Source organism: Diadema antillarum, unplaced genomic scaffold (assembly GCF_040938485.1).
Source record: "Diadema antillarum isolate AM-2024a unplaced genomic scaffold, OU_Dant_1.0 seq00001251_RagTag, whole genome shotgun sequence".
NCBI lineage: Eukaryota > Metazoa > Echinodermata > Echinoidea > Diadematoida > Diadematidae > Diadema > Diadema antillarum.
In genome coordinates, this window is record NW_027272037.1 from 284463 (window position 1) to 306620 (window position 22158).

The 22158-nt window shown below is 39.9% G+C and overlaps 1 protein-coding gene across 1 annotated transcript in view; it reads left to right on the forward strand.

The window, feature by feature from the left end:
- LOC139745315 (sodium- and chloride-dependent GABA transporter 2-like) overlaps positions 1 to 22158 on the forward strand; it is a 92676-nt gene that overhangs the window by 15409 nt on the left and 55109 nt on the right. The window contains exons 2-6 of the mRNA XM_071655714.1: positions 6717 to 6987; positions 15896 to 16027; positions 16782 to 17079; positions 18000 to 18138; positions 20830 to 20964. Of these exons, the coding sequence (XP_071511815.1) occupies positions 6735 to 6987; positions 15896 to 16027; positions 16782 to 17079; positions 18000 to 18138; positions 20830 to 20964 (957 nt within the window). The 5' untranslated portion in view covers positions 6717 to 6734. The remainder of the gene's footprint in view (positions 1 to 6716; positions 6988 to 15895; positions 16028 to 16781; positions 17080 to 17999; positions 18139 to 20829; positions 20965 to 22158) is intronic.

A 22158-nucleotide genomic window follows, 5' to 3' on the forward strand; every position in this document is an offset into this window, starting at 1 on the left:
CATAAATCCATTCTTGACGTGCGGATAGAAGAAATGGCGGCAGTGAGGGTAGAAAGTGAGGGGGAGGTAGATTGAGAGAGGAGGCTTCCATCCCTCCTCCACCCCCCCCCCCCAACCTTCCTCATCTCACATGTAAATCGCCGGTCCCGTCTGAAATTCTTTGTCAAGAAGGGAGAGGCACGCGCACTATTGTGAACTTAGCGATGACTGGCTTTGAGGAGAGATGGCGGGAAAGGATGTGATTGAAAGAGGGGATGCAGTGAGAGAGAGAGAGAGGGAGGGATTGGGGGAGGAGAGATGGGATGAGATTTGGCATACAATAATACATCAGGTTTTCCCTAACAATCCTCATCCTATCCCTCCCCCCTCCATCGTCATCCTCGTTAGCAATCATCGAAGATGCAGAGGCCCTTTGTGTGTAGTAGTAGTAGTAGAAGGTCATCTAACGGTCATCTGGCGAGGACCACGGTTTTTATGAATGAAAATATGCTCCGATGAGTAACGCCCGGCAGCTGCACGCGCCGAGGCCTCCGCGACATGATTATCATATTCCATCTCTGCCCGTTTTTAAGTGGTGCAGCGGACTGTCGGAAGAGGGAAAATCCACGTGGCTGTATTATTCATAGCATTTTGTCCTGTCAGCTATTACCTCCCCATCTTACCAACATTCAACTACTGTACGTTAATTTTGTAAATGTTGTCGTTTGTTCGTCCTAAAAAGAACGGCTGGCTCAGCAATGTCATGATTATTGTGTATGGTAGGCTAGGGTCTTGTGGGCTATGACGGAGTGAAAGTGGAAATGAAAAATTTAATGTGTGAATAGAACGACGACGGTTTTTACTAGCGCGGGGTATGGCATGACATGACATGAAATAAAATGAATTGGAATGAAAAACAAATAAACAAACAAACAAAAGACACATCCATCTCACATCCTTCTCTCTGGAGATATATTTGCTGCTCAACAATGGTGTAACGTTTCTCCTTTGTGAGACTTTAATTGCCAAGCATACGGACAAGGCTGACATAGAATGAGCTGATTGGGTCTCGACAATAGAGCGACGGGTTACAGGAAGAAAAGAAAGATGACGTCTGTCCCTTTTTAATACTTTAGTGGCCCATCGGTCGTGTCAGAAAATAGAATACAATTGCTCTCTCGCCAATTATGAAAGAGTGGAAATTGCCATATCCCGTGGAATTGATGGAACATTATTGATGTCGTAACCAGGTCGCAACTGACTCCCCACTGCTCATAATACAGAAGGATTGTCAATGTCATATAATTTCTTTCTATCCCCTATATAAACGGTATTATTATGGGAACATGACGTGAAGTCATAACTGCCATCTTTTGTTATGAAAGACATGAACTGACAAGCGACGTAAACATGTGACATCCTGAGTTCTATGAAGAGTTTAATACATATTGACATTGCCATGACATTTAAAAAGGCCCAATTTCATACCAGTTGCCTGATCATTGTCTTAAAACCATGTGACGTCTTTATATCCATCGCAATCAATAATACACGCATCCGCCATGACGTTATAGATTGCCCCCCGAAAAAACCCCAAACAAGAAAGCAATCAAATTCCCTCAAATTTTGATAGTCTTCCTTAATTTTCTTGGAAGATTTACTCTTCTTGATTAAAGAACATTGACAGTATTTTTTTATATTCAAATGTCAAATGGAAATGAAATAATGAAATGAAATTGAATGAAAATAAAATCACCATTTCAGTTCAAATTTATTTTCATTTCCATGAAATAAACAGAAAATTATGTAAAACATATAAGCAGAACATATTTCTAATAATTGCAAAAATTTAAATAAACAAAATACATGTTATGATGAGTAAAAAAAATGAAGAAAACATAATTGTATTTTTTTTAATATATACATATGCATAGTACAAATTAAATAAGGATGGGACTGATCACACTCGATACCGTGTAGGTGTACCATGTTACATTCCTTGATAGATGAGAAATGTTTTTTTTTTTTTTAATCGGAGTGTTTAAAAATATGTTTTAAAATTTTGACGAAATGTTTCTGGCACATTTTGTGTATTTAGCGCAGCTGGCAATGAGCTGCCTACAGGCTGGTATATACTACTCGATCATTTCCCTTCTAGGCATCATGAATTACGGGATTGGGTATAATATTCGGGATGATGGTTCGTTTGATATGCTGCCATTTGCCATGTTTGATTACACCCGTCTATCGTATATCACCCCGGGCAAAGTAGTATATCATTTATACTTTTTGCACCGTTTCTGAGACATCATTGATATTGATACTATTTTTTTTTTCGGACTGAAGTAGCACACTGCTTGGCTTTACTATAATTATACGTGATACCTGGCTTTAGATTTGTACAGGTATACGCCGCAATATAGACCTAGTGAGGACGGGATATGTGATCGAATATCTGATGGAGTAGTAGTGTCGATATTTCATGGAATATCCGTCACGTGTACGGTGTGTGTATCCCACGTTAAATCCTATCCTTAATTAATGTTATAGATAGCATACTATAGTCATGGTGATGAACGAGGCGTGTCGGTGTGACGACAACAGAGCTATATACACCCTGCCTGGTCTATGCTCCAGGAGAACATAATCTTCCAGTGCAGCAGTATTGTTATTACACGCTCATCATGTCACTCCATATTCGCTGTAAACGTTAGAAACGCTTACGTGACATAATAGGAAAAAAAAACCCCTCTCGACTTAAATATGTTATAGTTTTGTAATAAATTTGATTAGTTTAAGACAATTACAGCAATTAAAACATTACCGAGATAGGATTCCCTGTCTTTGACGAAAACGGTCTTTTGCCTCCCGGAGATGAAATAACAATAATTCAGTTCTGTATACAATTACGAGTTTTGTTTTGTTTTGTTTTATTTTTCGTTCAGAGCCTGATAATGGCAAAATGATCATGTGTCTATTACAATTTAACAACGTTTCAGCGAATTCGTAAGATATGCTTTTGTGAGCAAACAGCCCGACAGTCACTCACGAAGGAAGTATTGACGACCCACAGCCTTTTAGAAAGTTCATCTCTACCTCTCGCTTTCAAGCTTTCTCTTGGAGGTGTAGAAAATCTCGAAGTTTCAAGAAAACGGGTGATGGGGACTTTGGCCCTTTTCGTGTCCCTAATGCCGATGATTTGGCCCGTCGAGTCTTTTTATTTAATGGAATCAAGGTGGTAATACTCCTTTGTTTCGATGACTAAATTTGTATTCAAATTGATGAAATTCTTTCGTCGAGTCGCTTTTATTGCAACTGGTTGACAAATTGTCCTATATATATCGCCGTAAATAAGCACTGGATTGATCAGTGTTTTAGTAGTTTTAGTTTTAGTAGACCAAATTCTTTTTCTGAATTAATGAAAGAATAGAAGAGAGAAAGAGAAGAATAGTGATAGGAGAAAAACTGTTCGCTAGATTTCTGGATACCCCCAGAAACTAACTTTGGAATGGCGTACGCAGAATAATCCCCCAAAGAAATTCGTGTAATCTAGTTCGGCTATGGCTGCGGGAGCAAGATCTTACCTGGCGATGTGAGCTCAAAAATGGCACATACCTGATAAACGATTCATAGGGTGCTTATCAAGGCGACTTCTCATAAATACCTGACACTCGCAAGATTTGACCCAGGGGGAAAAAACCTGATAGTGCATATCACCAAAGTTCGGACCCAGATGGTGCGTTGTAAGATTTTGATGAAGCACAGATGAAGCCCAGCGTCTTCAGGGCGTTGTTGTGATGCATGATCGAATTTTGCTCAAGTTCACTGCCATTTGTCTCCCGAGGTTTTCCAGGCGCGATGCTGGTCTAATGTAGTGATTAAAAAATTACGAACTACATTAAAAGAGAGAGAGAGAAAAGATAGAGAGAGTGATTGAGAACAGAATTTATATCTCCCTTTGTGTGTTAATATGACTCGAGTGAGAACTGCTCGATGCCACGTTTGAATGAAATCTGGTAAGTTGTCTGATCTCGAGATATTCCTCTACCCAAGCCTTCTACACTTTTCCTAGACAGAAAAATCCGTCTGTCCTGAATGTATCCCCGACGACAAGATACAGACCGATCTTTCGGTCTACACATGACTTTTCCCTGCTTTGACCATAATTCCAAAAGACCATTAAACTTGATTATCGCTTATACTCCGTTCGGTTTTTTTTTTTTTTTAATGCGAGCTTAAATCAAGACAACAAATTGAATGTCCCGGAAATGAATAATAATTACAACAGCCAACAGCCAACAACAACAACAACAACAACAACAAGAACAACAACAACAACAACAACAACAACAACAACAACAACAACAACAACAACAACAACAACAACAACAACAACAACAACATGCATTTATTGATACTGAAGTTTCGCCCTCATTTTCGAGAGCACCACGTGACCAGAGACACGCGACAGCCGTAAATCAAGTCCTACATGAGTCGACCTTGTCGGTAACCCGAGCACCCACGAAACCTCTCTACCGTACCCCCATCGACCCATATACCGTATCAGCAGCCAGAGCAAATCGTATCGAGGGCCCGTGAAGCAGGCATCGGCTGATGACCCCGCGGTATCTTCTTGTCGGTCGGTCATAGGGTTTTCGGCGATCGAGTTTCCAATGCGATCTGTGTTATCAGAATTTTCCGATATCATCCCTCCCCCCCCCCCCCCCCAACCCCCACCCCCATCTTTGAGCGAAAGGTTGCGGCGACTTCATGAAGCTGCATGTGGTCTGTCTAGATCGTAGATGCTCCAAAACCACCGGAATATCTTTTTTTTTTCATGTTCTTTGCTTTGTCTTTTTGATTTCTTTAAACGTACTATGTTTGCTCTCAAAATGAACTTGTCCATATTGATTTTCGACCAGTCCTGGTGATGTATATACCCAGGAGATTGGGAAAATATCAACCAACCTCTTATGAGAGCCGACCTGTGCCAGAAAAGTGTTCCTGTATATCATCTGTGTGTGAGTGTGTGTGTGTGTGTGTGTGTGTGTGTGTGTACGTTTGTGGATATGTTTGTGAGAGAAGAAGAAGGGGGAGGGGGTAGGAAAAACCATAGGAACTTAAGTATGCAATGGATGATTTGAACCCGTCGTCATTTGCACAACCCATATCTCTAGTCTGCCCGGAGTACCCTAAGTGCAGCATTTCGGCATTTAAGGGCACGCTTTTATTTTCTTCTTCAATTTTCAGATAAACTTACATTTTTTTTTTGCAACCAAAGGGGAAGAATACCTTGTTTGATATATACGAATAAAACATGAATATAAAATGGTTGTAGAAATATGTAAATATGCATTATGTATTACACTCATATATCTCTATATTCTTGTACTATGTAGGCCTACAAATGTAGGCCTGCAATAGAGAAAGAGAGAGTATGCAGTTGAATGCCTTCAAATGTGAATATGCCATCTTAATCGAAAATACCCATGCACAGCAAACAGATGTAAAGGACAAAATTAAACAGTTAGATTCGATGTATACAAACTTTCCGCGGATTATAAACCGTACGAAGGCAACGTATATCCTTCCTTACTGCTCCCACACATTATAACTGTTTTATATGTAGGCTAAGTGTTTAAACCAGCAATTTGTTTTTACCTGAAACGATGGACCTTGTTTTTAGTATGTTCCGTTCACATTGTCTTGAACTTGAATAAAGTCATGATCAAACAAACAAAGTAATACGTTATGAAATGTGCCAAAACTTTCGTTAAAGGGACGGTATAGTTTTGGCTGCGATGGGACTTCAGATTTAAAACCTTTTTGTGAGATGATGAGAAACCTCTTATGAAATATGAAAAAAACATATAATTATGAGAAGAATTCAGTTTATTTGATGAAAATTGGCTTTGGAATGGCTGATGTCCATAACATAGCAATCCTGATAAAAGGTGGGACACACCTTTTATTAGGATTGCTTTGTTTTACTTTGTTTTTGGATATCTCAGCCATTTTAACACTAATTTTCATCAAATAAACGTAGAATTGTTAGCTCTTTAACATTTCATAAAGTGGTTTCTAAATATCGCGCAAAATGTTAAAAGCTGAAATCCCATCTCAGCCAAAACTATACCATCCCATTAAGGTGCGGTTATAAAGATAATACATTTTTGTAGTAACATGATGGGATGTTCGCTGTTCCATTACCTCCTGTCTCCTTCTCCCCTATTCATCTCCTCCCCCCCCCCCCCCCTCCCCCATCATTTTGAACTTCTTTTCCTCACCTTCGGCTTCCATCTGCACTCCGCTAAGAATCGACCTTGGCGTTGGCTTATATTTCCTATTATTCCGAGCCACTACATTTCGTTTTCGGACCACCAAAATTTCACATTCAAAGATTTTAGACGCCCGAACGGGCCACCAGAGAGAGAGAGAGAAAAAAAAAAGAAAGGAAGAAAGAGATAGCATCGAGCCCTGAGGTCTTCAGAATGTGTCTGTCTGTCTGTCTGTCTGTCTTCTCACTTTCATGTCTCCCTCGCTTTCGTAAGTTTCTTTCTGTGCACATAAAAGGGCTCCACGTGATACGATTTTTACTAACGTCACCTTCGGACACAATTCGACCAATTTCGGTTGGTCACATGACTTGGCTGGCCCTATCAGGCTCAGCCGTTATCGCCTATCGCCTGCTATAGGCTTAAAGACGCGTTGATTAATCTCCGCATTCTCAATTCCAGATCACACAGCTACCAACCATGATGACTGACACCAACGAGGTTCCCCAAGTCGAGACTCTGGCGACCCCGCCGCCCGTGGTCGTCGAAAACGGATGCAAGACGGAGAACAAGGAACTCCTGGCCAAGAAGCTGGAGAGCGAGAAGGAGGACGGGAAGCCCAAGCGTGGGACCTGGACTAGTCAGCTGGACTTCCTCCTGGCCCTGATCGGAGCGTCCGTTGGCCTCGGGAACGTGTGGAGGTTCCCCTATCTCTGCTACAAGAACGGCGGAGGTGAGTCCAAGTCCCAGTCCAAGGCACATTTTAGTCCAGTCTGGAGTGACTACCTCTCCCGTGATTACTTATATCATTTCATCTCTTCCCCGTCTCTGATACTTCTCTTTCCTGTTCTGCTCCACAATATTCCCGCTGTTGCTTTTTTTAAAAATTCCATCAGATTTACAGCTACAGATATAGTCCAACCTGCTGTGTTACAATGTCCCACTATTTTATTTTTTGGAACATCTACATTAGTAACTGAATGAAAGACAGATATATTTCATATATTTGAGTTTGAATGTGTAGTGGATTTGATATGCTTGTTGGAAATATTATGTCTATCACATTTTTCACGATATTATGTGTTAGTGTGTGTATTTTTGTGAATGTATGCAACTTTTGTGTTTGTTTGTTTTTACAATGATTATTTTCAGAGCTTTTGAATCAATATGAAATGTTTCACATGAGTCCTGCTAAATTTAGTGATTTTTTTAAATAATTTGGTTACTTTTTAAAACTTTCGAAACTCAGGCATGTTATTTATAGGGCCTACGTAGATGTGCCGCGATGTCAAGTTTTATATTGTTGTCCTTTACGTAATTTGTGCAGCGTCCATGACTTACAATATTCAAAGATTTTTGTCTCACAATAGCCTTGAAACGACCAAGATGGGCCAAGCTCCATGGTGAAGCTTGCTAAAGATACGAATCTAATTCAGCTTTACGCCCCTTACTGGATCGTGTATTTTGATCACGCTATTTGCAGATTAGCAGTAAAGTACAATGTTTAGTGTCTCTATTCCAGTCAAACATAATCATGCACCATCAAAAGGTTATTTTAGGGCCACGTATATATAGATTGCGGGAGGTTATTGTCGGTCTTATTTACGTGTAAATATCAGATCATTATTCCGCCGAGTTATCAAATTGGTTTTATGAATCAAAACGATATATAATGTACATGAAAGTTTCTCTTGCTCATACCGTGACCTCTTCGACGACGAAACAGAATTTTTGATGAAAATGCGATCACCATGATATGCCAGACCTTCCCAGCCACGAATGCATAACAAGCAAGCTGTGTTGCAAAAATGTTTCAGTAATGATTATACCATTGAATTTATTAGTGCGTCGTTCGCGTCGACGCCGAAGAGCTCATGTCGATTGTATGCGACAGTTCGCACTCTCGCCTTCCTTTCCCGTGCCCTGTATGTTGATTAAGGCAATTATATAAGCGAATTTTTGATATGAGAATCACCGGTAAATGCTAGTGTAACAACACTTAAAGGGAAATTCCATCCTCATATTATGTTGCTTTGTATGAAAACATAAAAATTTGGGAAGTAGATCAATGAAAACGTGGGGAAAAATCAGACACACACAAAAAATTTATGAAATGTTAAAGCTTAGACAGCAAAACAAATCACATGTATCAACTTTGTGTGACGTAGGTATTGAGCGGCTCTCCATTCACAAGTGTTCATTTTTCTCCCGAGAATAATTTTATCTTGACCAGTTCTTGGTATATGATAAGAGTAATACGTTTGTCCATGTCCTTCTTTGTAGATACGTTTTGTCTGTGCCAAAAAATTTGAGAACAACAAGAAAAAAAAAATGACCGTTAAGTCGCTCAACACCGAGATCACACAAAAGTGCCAACTCGTAATAACTCTCCAAACTTTAAAAATTTTCCCCAAATATTCACTGATTTACATCTGATTTTTATAATGTCATACGAAGGAACATTATGTGTTACATTTATGTATGAAAAAGAAATGCCGAAATAAAATCAGTTAATCGATCAATCAGTCTATCAATCAATCAATCAATCAATCAATCAACCAATCAATCAATCAAACAATCAATCAATCAAACAATCAATCAATCAAACAAACAAACAAACAATCAATCAATCAATCAATCAATCGATCAATCAAAGCCAGGATTTTCCTTCAAATTTCAGCCCAGTGCAGGAATTTGGGAGGCGGCACAGATCTCCATGCCTAGAATTTAGAAACACGCTTCTACTGTACAGATTCGAACTTTTAAAGCCATTATAAATATGCAGTAAATATGTACCTTACTTTATTTATAACGCCATATACCATAAAAAACAAGAAATAAAGCAATTGCATTCCGATAAACAAACCGTTTGTCTTGTGAGGTTATCGGTCAAATTCCATTCATAAAAGTTCTGTTTGAATATTTTACTTTTTTTTTCTTCTTAGTCCCGGAGCAGCATTGCTTTTTCAAGCAGAATGCTGCATTGACGGGGTATGAATACGATGTGTGTGTGTGTTTTTTTTTTCTTCTGTTAAATCACATGCATTATACTCTGTTTCGAATAATTATTTGTATTCAAAGGAAATTCATAGTCATTTACATAGTTGTTTTGATGGTATTTCAACCAAATCAATGATTTTGTTACAGCTGAAAAAGCAGTCCTTCGATACGAAAACGTGCTGGCTGGTGCTAATATCTGTGGTTATCCTTAAATAGATTTTTTAGGTGCAGTATTTCGTTGCCCGAGATATTCTACCAATAATCAAGGTTCAATCTAATTTTGCACAATGAATGCCTTACAATAGTTGAATAACAACAAAGTAACCTATGAAATTGTTGCCATCGCGTAAAAAGACATTCGAAAAATGAAGCAAGAATGGCTCAGCTGTCACAAATTTGTCAAAAATGTCACACAGAAAACGTTTAATTGAAGTAACTTCAACTCAGCGGCAATCGCCCCACATGTTATAGTAGGCTGTGTTTTATGGTCGATCTGATTGATTAAACTGCAATTACACCTACCTCGTTTAAGTGGATTTTTATTTCTTAACCGAACAATCAACTTCTGTAACAAATAGAGGACTACTTAGCGCAGTATCGTTGACAAACAAAAGGTTTTCAAGGGGTGCGTATTTAGCGATTACACCGAAGGTTTACACGCTGATAATGTACCATTAACAAGGCCGGTGGGGGGGGGGGGGGGGGGGGGGGGGGGGGGGGGGGGGGGGGGGCGATTATATAATCGTGTATCTTTTCGACGTGACGGAGGTAAATAGTGGGCTAACATGGCGCATTCTTATATGATAATTTCTAACACTCCAGTTAATTTAATCGCTATCTTTCGCAAGCTCGTTCGTCATAATTTCAAATGTTCTTCCTTTTTTTAAATCTCTCGAAGATTTTTGATTGCAAAAAAACACGTTATTGGAAGGAGGTACACTGCTGTACCATTACCTCCTTGGTTTACAGTGGCTCCTCGCTTTACGGTCAGATCATTTCCTGAATAAACTTTGACAAGAGTTCCCTACAGTTTCACCTCTTTTGAGTGATAAAAGGGAGTATAATGACCTTGATACAAACTCTCTGAGTTATTTACGAAACCAGTAAAGTCGGAATCGAAGATTAAAGGAAGTTATAGGAACCCACCACATGTTATCGTAAAAGAAGACTATAATTAACAAAACTTCGACCTGCTAAGAGCACTTACTTTTGCATCCGCAACAAAATGGTATAAACTACATCAGTTCAGAGCTCCACATTAGGAGATGGCCCTGTGGCCCGGGGCAACTAAATATTGATGGCCACCAAACTTCCAGAAAGGTCATCTGTTAGTGGCCCGATCGGACAGCTAAGATTCAAATTGATTTTTAAGTTTCCTTTTACTTCGGGCTACTACATTTTTTTTTTCCGGGCCGCCAACATTTCAAATGTAACTTTTTTTTAGGAGCCGCGGACGGGCCACCAGAGCAAAAGCCCTGCAGTATCTAGTTACTCTGTAGTTATCCTATTATAAACAAGAGAGAGAGAGAAAGAGAGAGAGAGAGAGAGAGAGAGAGGGAGAGAGATTGTTAGCTTCAAACATTGCGTAACTAGCAGGAATATTGAAAATCGAAGTGTGTTTCTTCGGATATGTCTTCTTTTGAAATCGATATCAAGACGAAAGACATGCAAATAAATTTTACTTTCAGTGTATGCAACCTTTTTACTGAATTATAAATGTCCATATGCTATTGAAAATGAGAATCATATATATTACAGCCTGAAGAAAGATCTAACTTTGGTTTTTGAAGAGAGAGAGAGAGAGAGACAAAGAAAGCGCGAAAAAAAACACGCATATTATAGTAATTATAATTATTGGTATTTAGGACGGATCGTGTTTGTTATTCCTGCAATTTTGTGAAAAATCCTTGAGAACCGATGGCATGTTGACTCCCTTTACAAGGGCTTCTAAAACCTAAGAAATGCCCAAGCTCTATCCGTGCACTGATCGGGCTGTCATAACGCTCTTAACCCGCTAGGGACGCCAAGACTCTGTTTCATTAACGTCTCAATTATATCGGAAACAACACTGGGAGCTGGGAGAGCCCTTCACAGTCATGATGTTGGAAATTTTATGTCACCTACACCTGACTCACATTACGCTTTAAAGGAACTATATGCAATGCAAATATAAGAAATTGTATTAATTGGTTCATGATATCCCGATCATTTCATTTTCATTTCATTTATTAAGCTTCCACACAAATTACATTTGTAACATACATCCAGATATCACTGAATAGAAGCAAATATTGGTAAGTAATTATTCATATACAGACTTAAGATGATATTTCACGATGCAAAATGGATTTATGTCAGTCCAGAGCACGTGATATATATATATATATATATATATATATATATATATATATATATATATATATAATGGTATTATTATCCGCGTGTTGCAATAAGAGCATGAAGACGATGAAGACAAACAAGTTGACATAATGCATTAGATTCCAACTTCATTTATTTGTAAACCAAATTTTCGACCCTTGCACGGATCTTCCTCAGGGTAACAGTGATATTTGTATTTGAAGCTCAGCACAGAAAAATAATAATAATTATTATTATTATTATTTTTATTTTTCTGTGCTGAGCTTCAAATACAAATATCACTGTTACCCTGAGGAAGATCCTTGCAAGGGTCGAAAATTTGGTTTACAAATAAATGAAGTTGGAATCTAATGCATTATGTCAACTTGTTTGTCTTAATCGTCTTTATATATATATATATATATATATATATATATATATATATATATATGTGTGAATATATATAATATATAATATATACATACAGTACATACATTGGGTAGTTAAGATTATGTACGGTCATCATCACTTACATGTGTATGTGGCAAAAATTATGCTAATATATAAGTCATACATTTTGTCATAATATTTCTATTTTTTCCAGAGATTACTTGAAATACGCCACAAAAAAGCTTCGAAACTAAAATTCTGCCAGTTACGTAACCCGGTGAAGCGGTCCCAGCTCACATCCAACTGGACCCCATGGAATACCAACTTAGTGTTGCTGAATATGGGCTATCCAGCCATCTTCTCAGATGGAAAATGAACAAACAAATTTGTCAATCATTGCTGAAGTACTGTTATGATTTACAAAAAGACATTGGAATGCACCTTACCCTAAACTGAGCATATAACTTGCATGATTCCCTGTAATGTCTTTTGTTAATTATATTAGTAACACGGAAACGGACAAGTTATGCTCAATCTAATCTATAGGGAAAGATGCATTTCAATGTCTTTTGCTAATCATATTAGTACACTATAGCAATGATTGACAGATTATGCCACTTGCAGAATCCTGCGTGGCTTGGAAGATATATATATATTTGTGAGCGTATCGAAGTAAACTGAAGACAAATAGTAGAAACTTTATTATTAGATATATGGCAAGTATTTTAGATATTCATTTGACCATATACGGGATATTGAAGATATCATTAATCAATATACGAGCCAACATGCATTTGCACTGCATAGTCCCTTTAAATGACAGTCAGTGAGTCAAAGGCCTCTTTCGGAAGGTTGTTGCCTCCTTCATGCCCCAATTTGATGTAGGAAAGGGGAATTACAGCATTCTCTGTTGTCGTTGCGGTTTTTTAACAGTCTAAACTGAAGTCTCTCAATTAGCATGCGTATATTCCCTAATCGACATTTCATGGATCTTTATAATATGCCGTGTGAGGGTGGAATATTCATCGGTATACGCATCTTGATTTAATGGAGTTCGCGTGCAGAAGGTGGCCGATGAGCGTCGAGTCGCCGAACATCTGTAATGATTCTTTCCTGCCGTGAGACGGCCTTATGATGTCAGTCTCCGCTTTAAAAAACTTGCTTTCCTGTTTTCTTGACCCTGTTTAACCGCCATTAATGAAGTTTAAAAGAGAATCTCCAACGGCCATTGCGAGTTATTTCTACTTTCGTTCATTTTACGGCTGCTTGTCAGGTTGAAAAGATGGAGCTATATATGTCAATCAAATGTTTATTGACAGCAGGAGGGATTAATGCGGCATTAATACCATATTAATAAACAAGAAATTTTCGCGTACTCGTGAATTTTGCTAGAAGCAAAGATTCCCCGTGAAGTAAAATGCACGTGAAAGCGTTTGCCTATAGAATGCATTATATGCCAGTGGTAATTCGGGAAAGTTTCATGCCGCTAAAAAGACCGTACAATTCCCGAAAGTTTCACACCATTTTACATCACGTCATTCATCACCCCCCCCCCCCTTTTTTTCACTGCGAAAAACAGTCGAAGTTGTGTGGGCCTATTGAATCATTTAATTCTATGAGAGCCCTTTCTGAATACGTGCCATGTTAATGTTCAACCCGGACCTATACAGTACCATACTTATAGTTTTCAGAATAAGTACTGATGGTGCGCTTGACGCTAATCTGGATTTTTTTTTTTGTACCGGTAAATCAAGTCATGCAGTATCAAGTGCAATGAGACCTCTACTTTAGTACGCTTTCACGTCGCTAACTGTGCTTATTTCTTGCTTACGTTTGATTTGTTTTGCTAGGGTCATGTTGTATGCTCGGAGCAGGTATACCGTATGGAATAGCATTTTGCATTCTGGCTGCTGTTTTGTATTTTGTCCATGAAAACACTCAAACGCTGACTTTACTCTGGATGATGGTTATAAATCAAACAAGTGATGAAAACAAAATACAACAGCGCTCGCCCCTTCCCCGTCTCCCTTCCTCTCTCTATAGCTCTTTTATCGATTGTTTCTTTTTTCCTCACTCCGAGAGTTAGAGAGCATCCAAGACACACTTCTTTATCTGTAATGCCGAAACAGAAAGGCGTGACACTCAATAAAACAACAGCAGAACAAATCATTAGAAGCTAGGCTTGAAATGGATGGCATTAGAATGCGCTATAACATTACAGTTCGACTGAACAGAGAAAGCAATGCTCACGCATGCACAATGAATATATTGTATATTACGCCAACATTGATATAAAACAACAAAAAGGAAAGAAATATGATAGCTAGTCTTTTACGTTCTTGTATAGGATTGTTCGTTTCGCGGACTCTGCTCACGACGTGATGCAGTTCGATGAGACCATTTACTTTCCTTCAAGATAGGTCATTAGTATTTTGTTTGTGCGGAAGCTCTTTCTTTGGTAATGGCACAAAATATAAAATTGGAGTTCTGGTCGATCATTAACCATCCACAACCCTTCCCATAAAGGCCAACATATCACAGGCTATTGCAACCAACAGAAGTTAGATGCCAAAGACGTACGTTTTTTTTCGATTTGCTTTAAAAATGGGAGTAATATTTAGTAAAAGTTTGTGTAGAAGAGACTTGTTAGACATTGACTATATCCTCTCCAAGTTTCACAGGCGTAAAATTGTAAAAACTTAGAAATTGCATCACTTTCTTAGAGTATATAAGGGTTCGAGGCTGATGAAATAATCTCTGTCATTCTGTTTGCTCGGTTTTGTTCTGTTTAAGAATGTGTGGAACGACACATTGAGGTTTGGTCTTTTTTTATTCCCCAGGGTCCTCCAGCTGCTGATCGGATCGAAACTGTGCTTTTTGTATGCGTATTTTCATGACCATGTTCTTTTTTCTTTGAATCTTTTGAGAGACGAATCGACGAGTACTCCATCGTCAGTCTTCACGTGCATCGGTTCATCAGCCATGAGAAAAGTCTGTGGCTTATTATTGGCCAAGTGCTGCAATAGTAATTAACCGCACTGCGAATAACAGGGCCGCTTCTATATAGAGAGAAAAACAAACAAACAAACGAACAAACAAACACACACACACAACAAAAAGAGCAACAGCTGAACCCAAAGTTCACAACGTCATTCCCAAAGACCATTCCACTTCCGGAGTTAATTTCCGTCAAGGGGTTCTTGATCGAATGTACACTCATTCGAACCCCAGCGAACCATGTCTCCTATTAAATCGATCAAGTTGTGTTCTTCATGTATTGAATGACTATATATTGTTTCGATTCGTTTTGTGCATGGCTTTACGTTGTTAACAATGTCAACCCCGTAGGTGAATGTTCATGTCTTTTGAAGCTCTTTCCCCTTTTTGAAACAGGCTAGATTGTTATTCGATCATCAAATGTTGCTCAATTATCAAAACGTTTGAGATAGGTCAAACTTCGATATGTGTGAAAATTTATGCAATGTTTTTACTTCATGACTGCTTTTTTTTTTTATTCTCGTGGCTTTTTTTCAGTGTCTTCTGCACCATCCGGTACTACACTTAAAATGGCAATGACTTTTCAGTCAAATTTCCGATCTCGAAACGATTTTCCAAGTTGTCATCACCATCTAAAAAGACGAACATTAAACCTTAAAAAAAATGAAGAGACCTAGCCCGAGCTATTGAGAGACGAACTCTGAACTTATTAAGATAAGGTGTACGCTTATCTTCTGCTTACGACATCGTGTGACGTTTTATTCGTGACCCTTGGTGTTTTCATGATCCCAACCTGTGATGTGCTGGAGATCTTTGAATGTTAAAAGAATGATGTTCTTATATCAGCGTTTTTATTTGTGCTATCTCTCTTGTTTTTTCTTGAATATCATCTGTAGGTGCTTTCCTGATTCCATACTTCATCTGTCTGTTCCTTGGCGGGATACCGCAGCTGATTCTGGAGATAGGCCTGGGCCAGTGGGCCAACCAGGCGGCCGTCACAGCATGGGACATTTGCCCCATCTTCAAAGGTGAGTTGCAGTTTTCTCTCCCTCCCCCCCCCCCCTCTCTCTCTCTCCCACAAAACAAAAAAACATCCAAGAAAACAGTTAAACAGACATGAAACGACAGAAAGTGAATGCATTTGCGGGTTCATTTCCAGCGCTTTCCACTCACGTATTACCAGACTCATTTTTATCGGTATGACATGATCACCGAGTGATTCTCAGTAGCATGTAAGATGGGAGCAGATGTGATGGCATCAACTTTCTGCAAGTTTGTCTCTCTTTGACTCAAGCTAATGTTCGATGAAAGTCTTCGATGAAAGCCTTTGGTAATGCGCGTTATGCATTGTAAGCTGCTACACCTACCTGTGAAAAATTCTTATAGGACAAACACCAGCCTCGGCACCAGCCTCGGCACCAGGCTGCCACGTACACGTATATAATGAGGCAGAACAGCAAGATGATATTATGTACACGGTGTAGCACTGCCAAAAGACGATACCTTATCATCCTGTTTGAGAGATGCATAAGTACCATAAATAAGTGTAGCTGTAATGAGTGAGAGGAACTTGGGTCGAGTCCATGGAAATACTCCGGAATCAGAAGAAGGAGAAGGGTTCCTCTTTCGCTAGAACGCTAGGACGCTAGTACCGCTCTTCTATTGCGGCTTGCACTCCCAAAACCGATATTACTATCACTTCCTCGGTTTACCAGCAAGTTGACCAAATGCGGAAATGTGAGTTTAAATGTGAAAACTCTTGACGTTGGTGTCCACATGCAGGACTCGGCGGTGCGGGTCTCTTCATCCAGTTCTTCCTGGATACCTACTACATCGTCATCATGGCGTGGTCGCTCTACTATCTCTTCATGTCCTTCACATCCCATCTTCCCTACTCCCACTGCAACAACGAGTGGAACACGCCCTGCTGCGTGGCCACCGGCGAGAAGACCCCGGACATCGCCAACGCCACCACTGCCGCCGTGCCGACGCTGATGACGTACGGTCCCGGAAACGGAACCAACGCGTCCATCATCGAGACCTGTGTGAACACCACGTCGTCGACCGTTGAATTTTGGGAGTAAGTGTATGATTAATGTTCGCCCACCGCCCCCTTTGACAACCAACAGAAGAGAGCATGGCACGAGTATGTGCGTGTGTCAGTTCTTGCTTGTATGTATGTGTGTGGACGCGTGTATATGTGTGTGCGCACTTGTGCTTAATACACAGCGTGAAGTTTGTAGGGTATAATTACTTCACTCGGATTTTGTAACAAAAAACCAAACAAAAACCAACCCTTGTGATTGAGGGGTCCATCCTAGTAGTCAGGTGACTAGGGTTTACCAGGAAGAAGCAAGCAGTGAGAAGACACTTGGTCACCCGGATGCAGCCCATGTGGAGAAGACTTGGCGACTTGAAAGATGGCCGGCAGTTTTGATTCTTGTAGCAAAACCGAGAAGGTCTAATAACACGTGAACCGGCCGGTGAGTCCTGTCACGTGGTTTGATGAAGTAGGTTAGTTATCCAGACTTAGGACTGACTGAGCTTACTATTCATCTCTTGTAGGAGACTGTAACCTGGCGTTACTAGTCAGTAATCATTTTATCCCTCACCTCTCCCGTTTTTGTTTTTTTTAACCTTTTTTATGGGTTGCGAAACACACCCTATCTTTATCACCGATTAAAAATCCTAGTTTTTGTGTTAAACTACCCCATAACACAGGTTGAACAATGCGTTCCTAGCCTTTTCGTCAGATAGTCTTATACGACAGGCATTTTTTTTATTTTTTACTTTTCTTTGTGTGTGTGTTCATGTGTGTCCGTGTGTGTGTGTTTGAAAAACAAGAGCTGTAGCGTGATTGATTGCTTTATCCCCCCTTCCCCCGTTTAAAAGAAAAAAGAAAAGAAAGAAAGAAAAAAGAAGAAAGTAGCTATAAGTGAACTTGTTGATTTTAGCACGTTGGAAAACAACCGTCTCGATTGAAATTAACCCCACATCTAGCCGCAAGATTCTCCAGATCCATTTATCGGATGGTATTGAGCACCTCGGCGGCATCAACTGGCAGCTATTGCTCTGCATGTTCCTCGCCTGGTTTCTCTGCTATCTCTGCATTTGTAAGGGCGTCAAGACGTCGGGAAAGGTAAAAGTGGCGTTGTGCAAGCTTGGTGGATGAAGGAAAAAAATGCAAGCCGAATCACGGACGATACCAAGATGGATAGATGCCAAACAAACCAAATCATTTTTTATTTATTCATTTTATTTTTTTAATTCCCGCCTTTTTTTAAATGAATAAGTGATAACTATATAGGATGAGGGCCCGAAATTGTTAGAAAATTCCTTTTTTTTTTTCTCCCAGATATACTGTACATAGGTTGGGATGGATGGGTGGTTGGGTGGGACAAATGTGGTGGAATCTGGGATAGGTTAGATTGGTATGCACTCCTTGAATTTTTGATACAATTGGTTAACAGATTATTCACCCGTTAACTTTCATGTTTTTGGTGTTTGACTACGAACAAGTCGATAGAAGTAGGGATATATTTGGAGGCTGGGCACCAAAAAAATACATATGATATAAGTATATATTAAACAAAGATGTAGAACATTTTGTCAGTGGGTAGTGCAGGCTTGCTTGCATGGCTTTGAGAACAGTGTAGAGAATAAGATTGTGTGAGGTGTGCTGCCTTAACCCGAACAATCACGTATGGAATATCATTTCACAAACTCAGGGATTGTTTGGGTTAAGGGGTATGACTGGTCCTGTTTTTTTCATGTTTTGGAGGGTGCTGATTGAACTTGAATTCTATCTCTGATCGAAATCATTATCATTATTATTGATATACGAGCATTTGTGTTCCAACTGTCCCCTTCCTGTATATTTACTCCAGAGCTAGTGCAAGCTGAGAACTTGCTTGAGTTTTGAATTTCTCACTGTACTCTGTCAAAACGAGCAGTGTTTGACCCAAACAATCACGTTGATCATCTCACACATTATAGGGATTGTATGGGTGAAGCCTGTATACTTTTCGGAACAATGCAATCTTGCATACCATGGTAAAGCGGTCAGCAATTGAGACTGCAACCTCATTGAATACCAAAAAGTTTGAAACAAAAAATTGTTAAATCTATTTCAGATATACCAAAAGCATAAGGTGAAATCGCTTGCACTGGTAGAAATTGCCCCCCTTTTTTCTTCTCCTTGTGTGGTTTGAATCAGACTAACACCGGACGTCGGGTGTCTGTTGAACCTTAAGCCATCTTATCCCGAAATAAACTCAGTAGTCATCATCGCCACATACAATAAGGGATCTGATGGTTTGGGGCGAAATGGGCATCCACTGTGGTTCGGATATTATCATCGCCGAGAATTTCGTCGCGATTTTTTTTTCTCCAAGGAAAGCGAGTCGCTAACGGCGGAGGTGATGTATTTTCGACGTCTTGATTCCTCGCAAACGTCGATTCTGCCCCGCGACGAAGATCTACATATTCGAGGATAGAGGAAGGAAGGAAGCCGACTTCGATTTCATGAGCGAACCGCGAAACATCACATGTTAACACCTGCCATACGTTTGCAGTGCTGCTTCTTTTTTTTTTTCCTTTTTTTAATCCGCGTCACTTTTTTTTTCTTCATAGCTTTTTCGCCATATTTCTACTCACACTCTATCAAACGTCATTTTCATTCGGTAGACCTAACGCTGCTGTTGCACTGTTACAATCAATCCATCTCTCAATTCTTTTTTTTAAGTCTCTGATTCTGAGGCACCACACAGATCGTTCACACCTTTTACCCCATCTCGCAATTTCTTCCACATTCCTCTGACAAACTATGTGACATATAATTGTTTTCTCCGATGTCAACCCATGACTGTTGTGTGTATGACAAGTGCGGGGTGAGTGTGTGTACGCAGGACGCATTCGAGAATGAATTCCAATGCATAATTTGCATTACTGTCGAGAAACGAGTGCCGTGCGTGTGGAGGTGTGTGCGCACCTCAGAGGATGCTATTCGGGAGGCCTCCCGTATATGTTGTCATCCTCAGTGGCTGGTGGATGATGTTTGTTGCGGTGTGACCCTGATGGTCTGTTCGTCTCCCCCACTACCAAGGAAGTGCGATCGATCGATCGATCGGTCGCGGAGTGATCGAACTCAGTTTACTTTTACTTTTACTTTTACTAACATATGCTTTGTGATTAACACAACTGGGAGCTCCTGACAAATCACGAAATAGCCCGAAGGGCATGTCCTTCTTGAAATCATTTCGATAAAACACTCTCTTTAGGAGAAAAAAGGTTGTTAAAATCACCTTCACTATCAGGTTTTGGTGGTATCACCACATTTCCAAAATATCTCTAACTTGCGAACTGATAGAGGTGTTCCAATATTATGGCCAAAACGGAAGAATCTCCATGATAAATAGCCCTGCTCTTTGGCGAGGGCAAATGCGAAATACGGAGGTCTAAAATGGTCGAGAGTAGATTTCTTGATTTGAAGGACATTCCCGTTCGAACACACGTATCCGATCAGTCCAATGATGACTGTTCGAGTTGGCGAAGACTCGATCTCGATCGCCTTCAATACGAAAACAGGTAGATTGAAATTTTGTTTCGTTCTAGGTCTTGCGAAGGAAGGCGGAAGGGTGAGTAGCGTGATCACACATACTCATTTTTTGTTTGCAATCAGTCAATCAGTCAATCAATCAATCAATCAACCATGCAAAGCAAGCATGCACTGTGTTATCCTTCCATGCCCACCGAGTGATATCAAGCGGAAGATAACACACTAACTCTTGAGGGGATGGGGGTGTGCGCTTTATTCCTCTTCTCCGAACAGGTGGTGTACTTCACGGCTCCGTTCCCCTACATCCTCCTGACCATCCTGCTGGTGCGGGCCGTCACGCTGCCCAACGCCACCGAAGGCATCATCTACTACCTGAAGCCGGACATCGCGCGCCTGGGCGACAGTCAGGTGAGTGACGTCACATATCGTCCCCTTTTGAAGCCCTCATTTGCATACCTGCCAAACTTGTGCCCTTAATGTGATAGGAACGATTCTGTTAATTTTGATTTCAAAACAAGACTTGATTCTTTCACCTTGTGCCCAATTTTCTTGCGCATTTTATTTCAGAGGGAAGTATGTGGGGTTGATGAAAACTGCTTTTGCGAAGTGTACTTCCATTTTGTTCCGTTTAGCTTCAGGGTTGGAAGGTATGCAATTGCACATGCTTAAAACTTCTATTGCGTGATAGTGGTGCAGTATCCGTGTAAATACTATATTATAAATAAAAATGGTAGACCACTTACTTGAAAAAAAGAACAACAAACGAAATACTAATTAATGAACATTTAAGTACGTCGTCCAGTTGTCTTCAATTTTAGTTCAAGCGTCATATACATCGTGTTATGTTACTGTGATAATGAATCTTTTAATATCATCCCAAAATGTAGTATCCTTGTTATTGAAGTCCTCACAGTTTCTTCCATGGCTATGCATCTTGAGTGATAGTAGAGTAGATTCTATGATCGAAAAACCAAACCGCCGCCCAGTCTGCCCCTGTTTGGAAGAACATTTCTTGCGATATGATTGTGGCAGCCTATAGAGTAACCCTTTTCACACCGCTGCCCTAAATCTCAATCGATATTTCACAAGCCAAGGCAAGCTTTGTTTTCAATGAAGGGTTCACCGAAATCCAGTCGTCCTTTTCTATATGCACAAGTTCAATTCTTGAAGTATGATTGTCATTCTGGTATATAGTCTTGTCTTCAGCGTAATTAAACATCATTCATGAATCTCATGACAATGAATCATAATAAAGACCAAATCGGACGTTAGATCCCCACATTGATATTAGCATTATACATTAAAGCATACCTTCACAATTAAGGAACATCTATACTGCAGGCAGCAGGCTTTCCTTTCACCGCAGTCAGGACCCTAGCAGTGCAACATGCATCAGCTAGAGGCTAGGGGAAAAAAAAACTCGTCAAAAGCAAAAACGAAACATTGAACTCTTCCAGCTTACCGCGCATGCGCGCATCGGATTTTTAACGCGCTGAATTCCACCGAGAGCAGTTGATGTCTTTGAAGGCGTTTGATGTCTAGGAAGGCGTAACTGCATGTATAACCATTTCTGGTGACGAATCAGGGCATGTGTAGAAACTT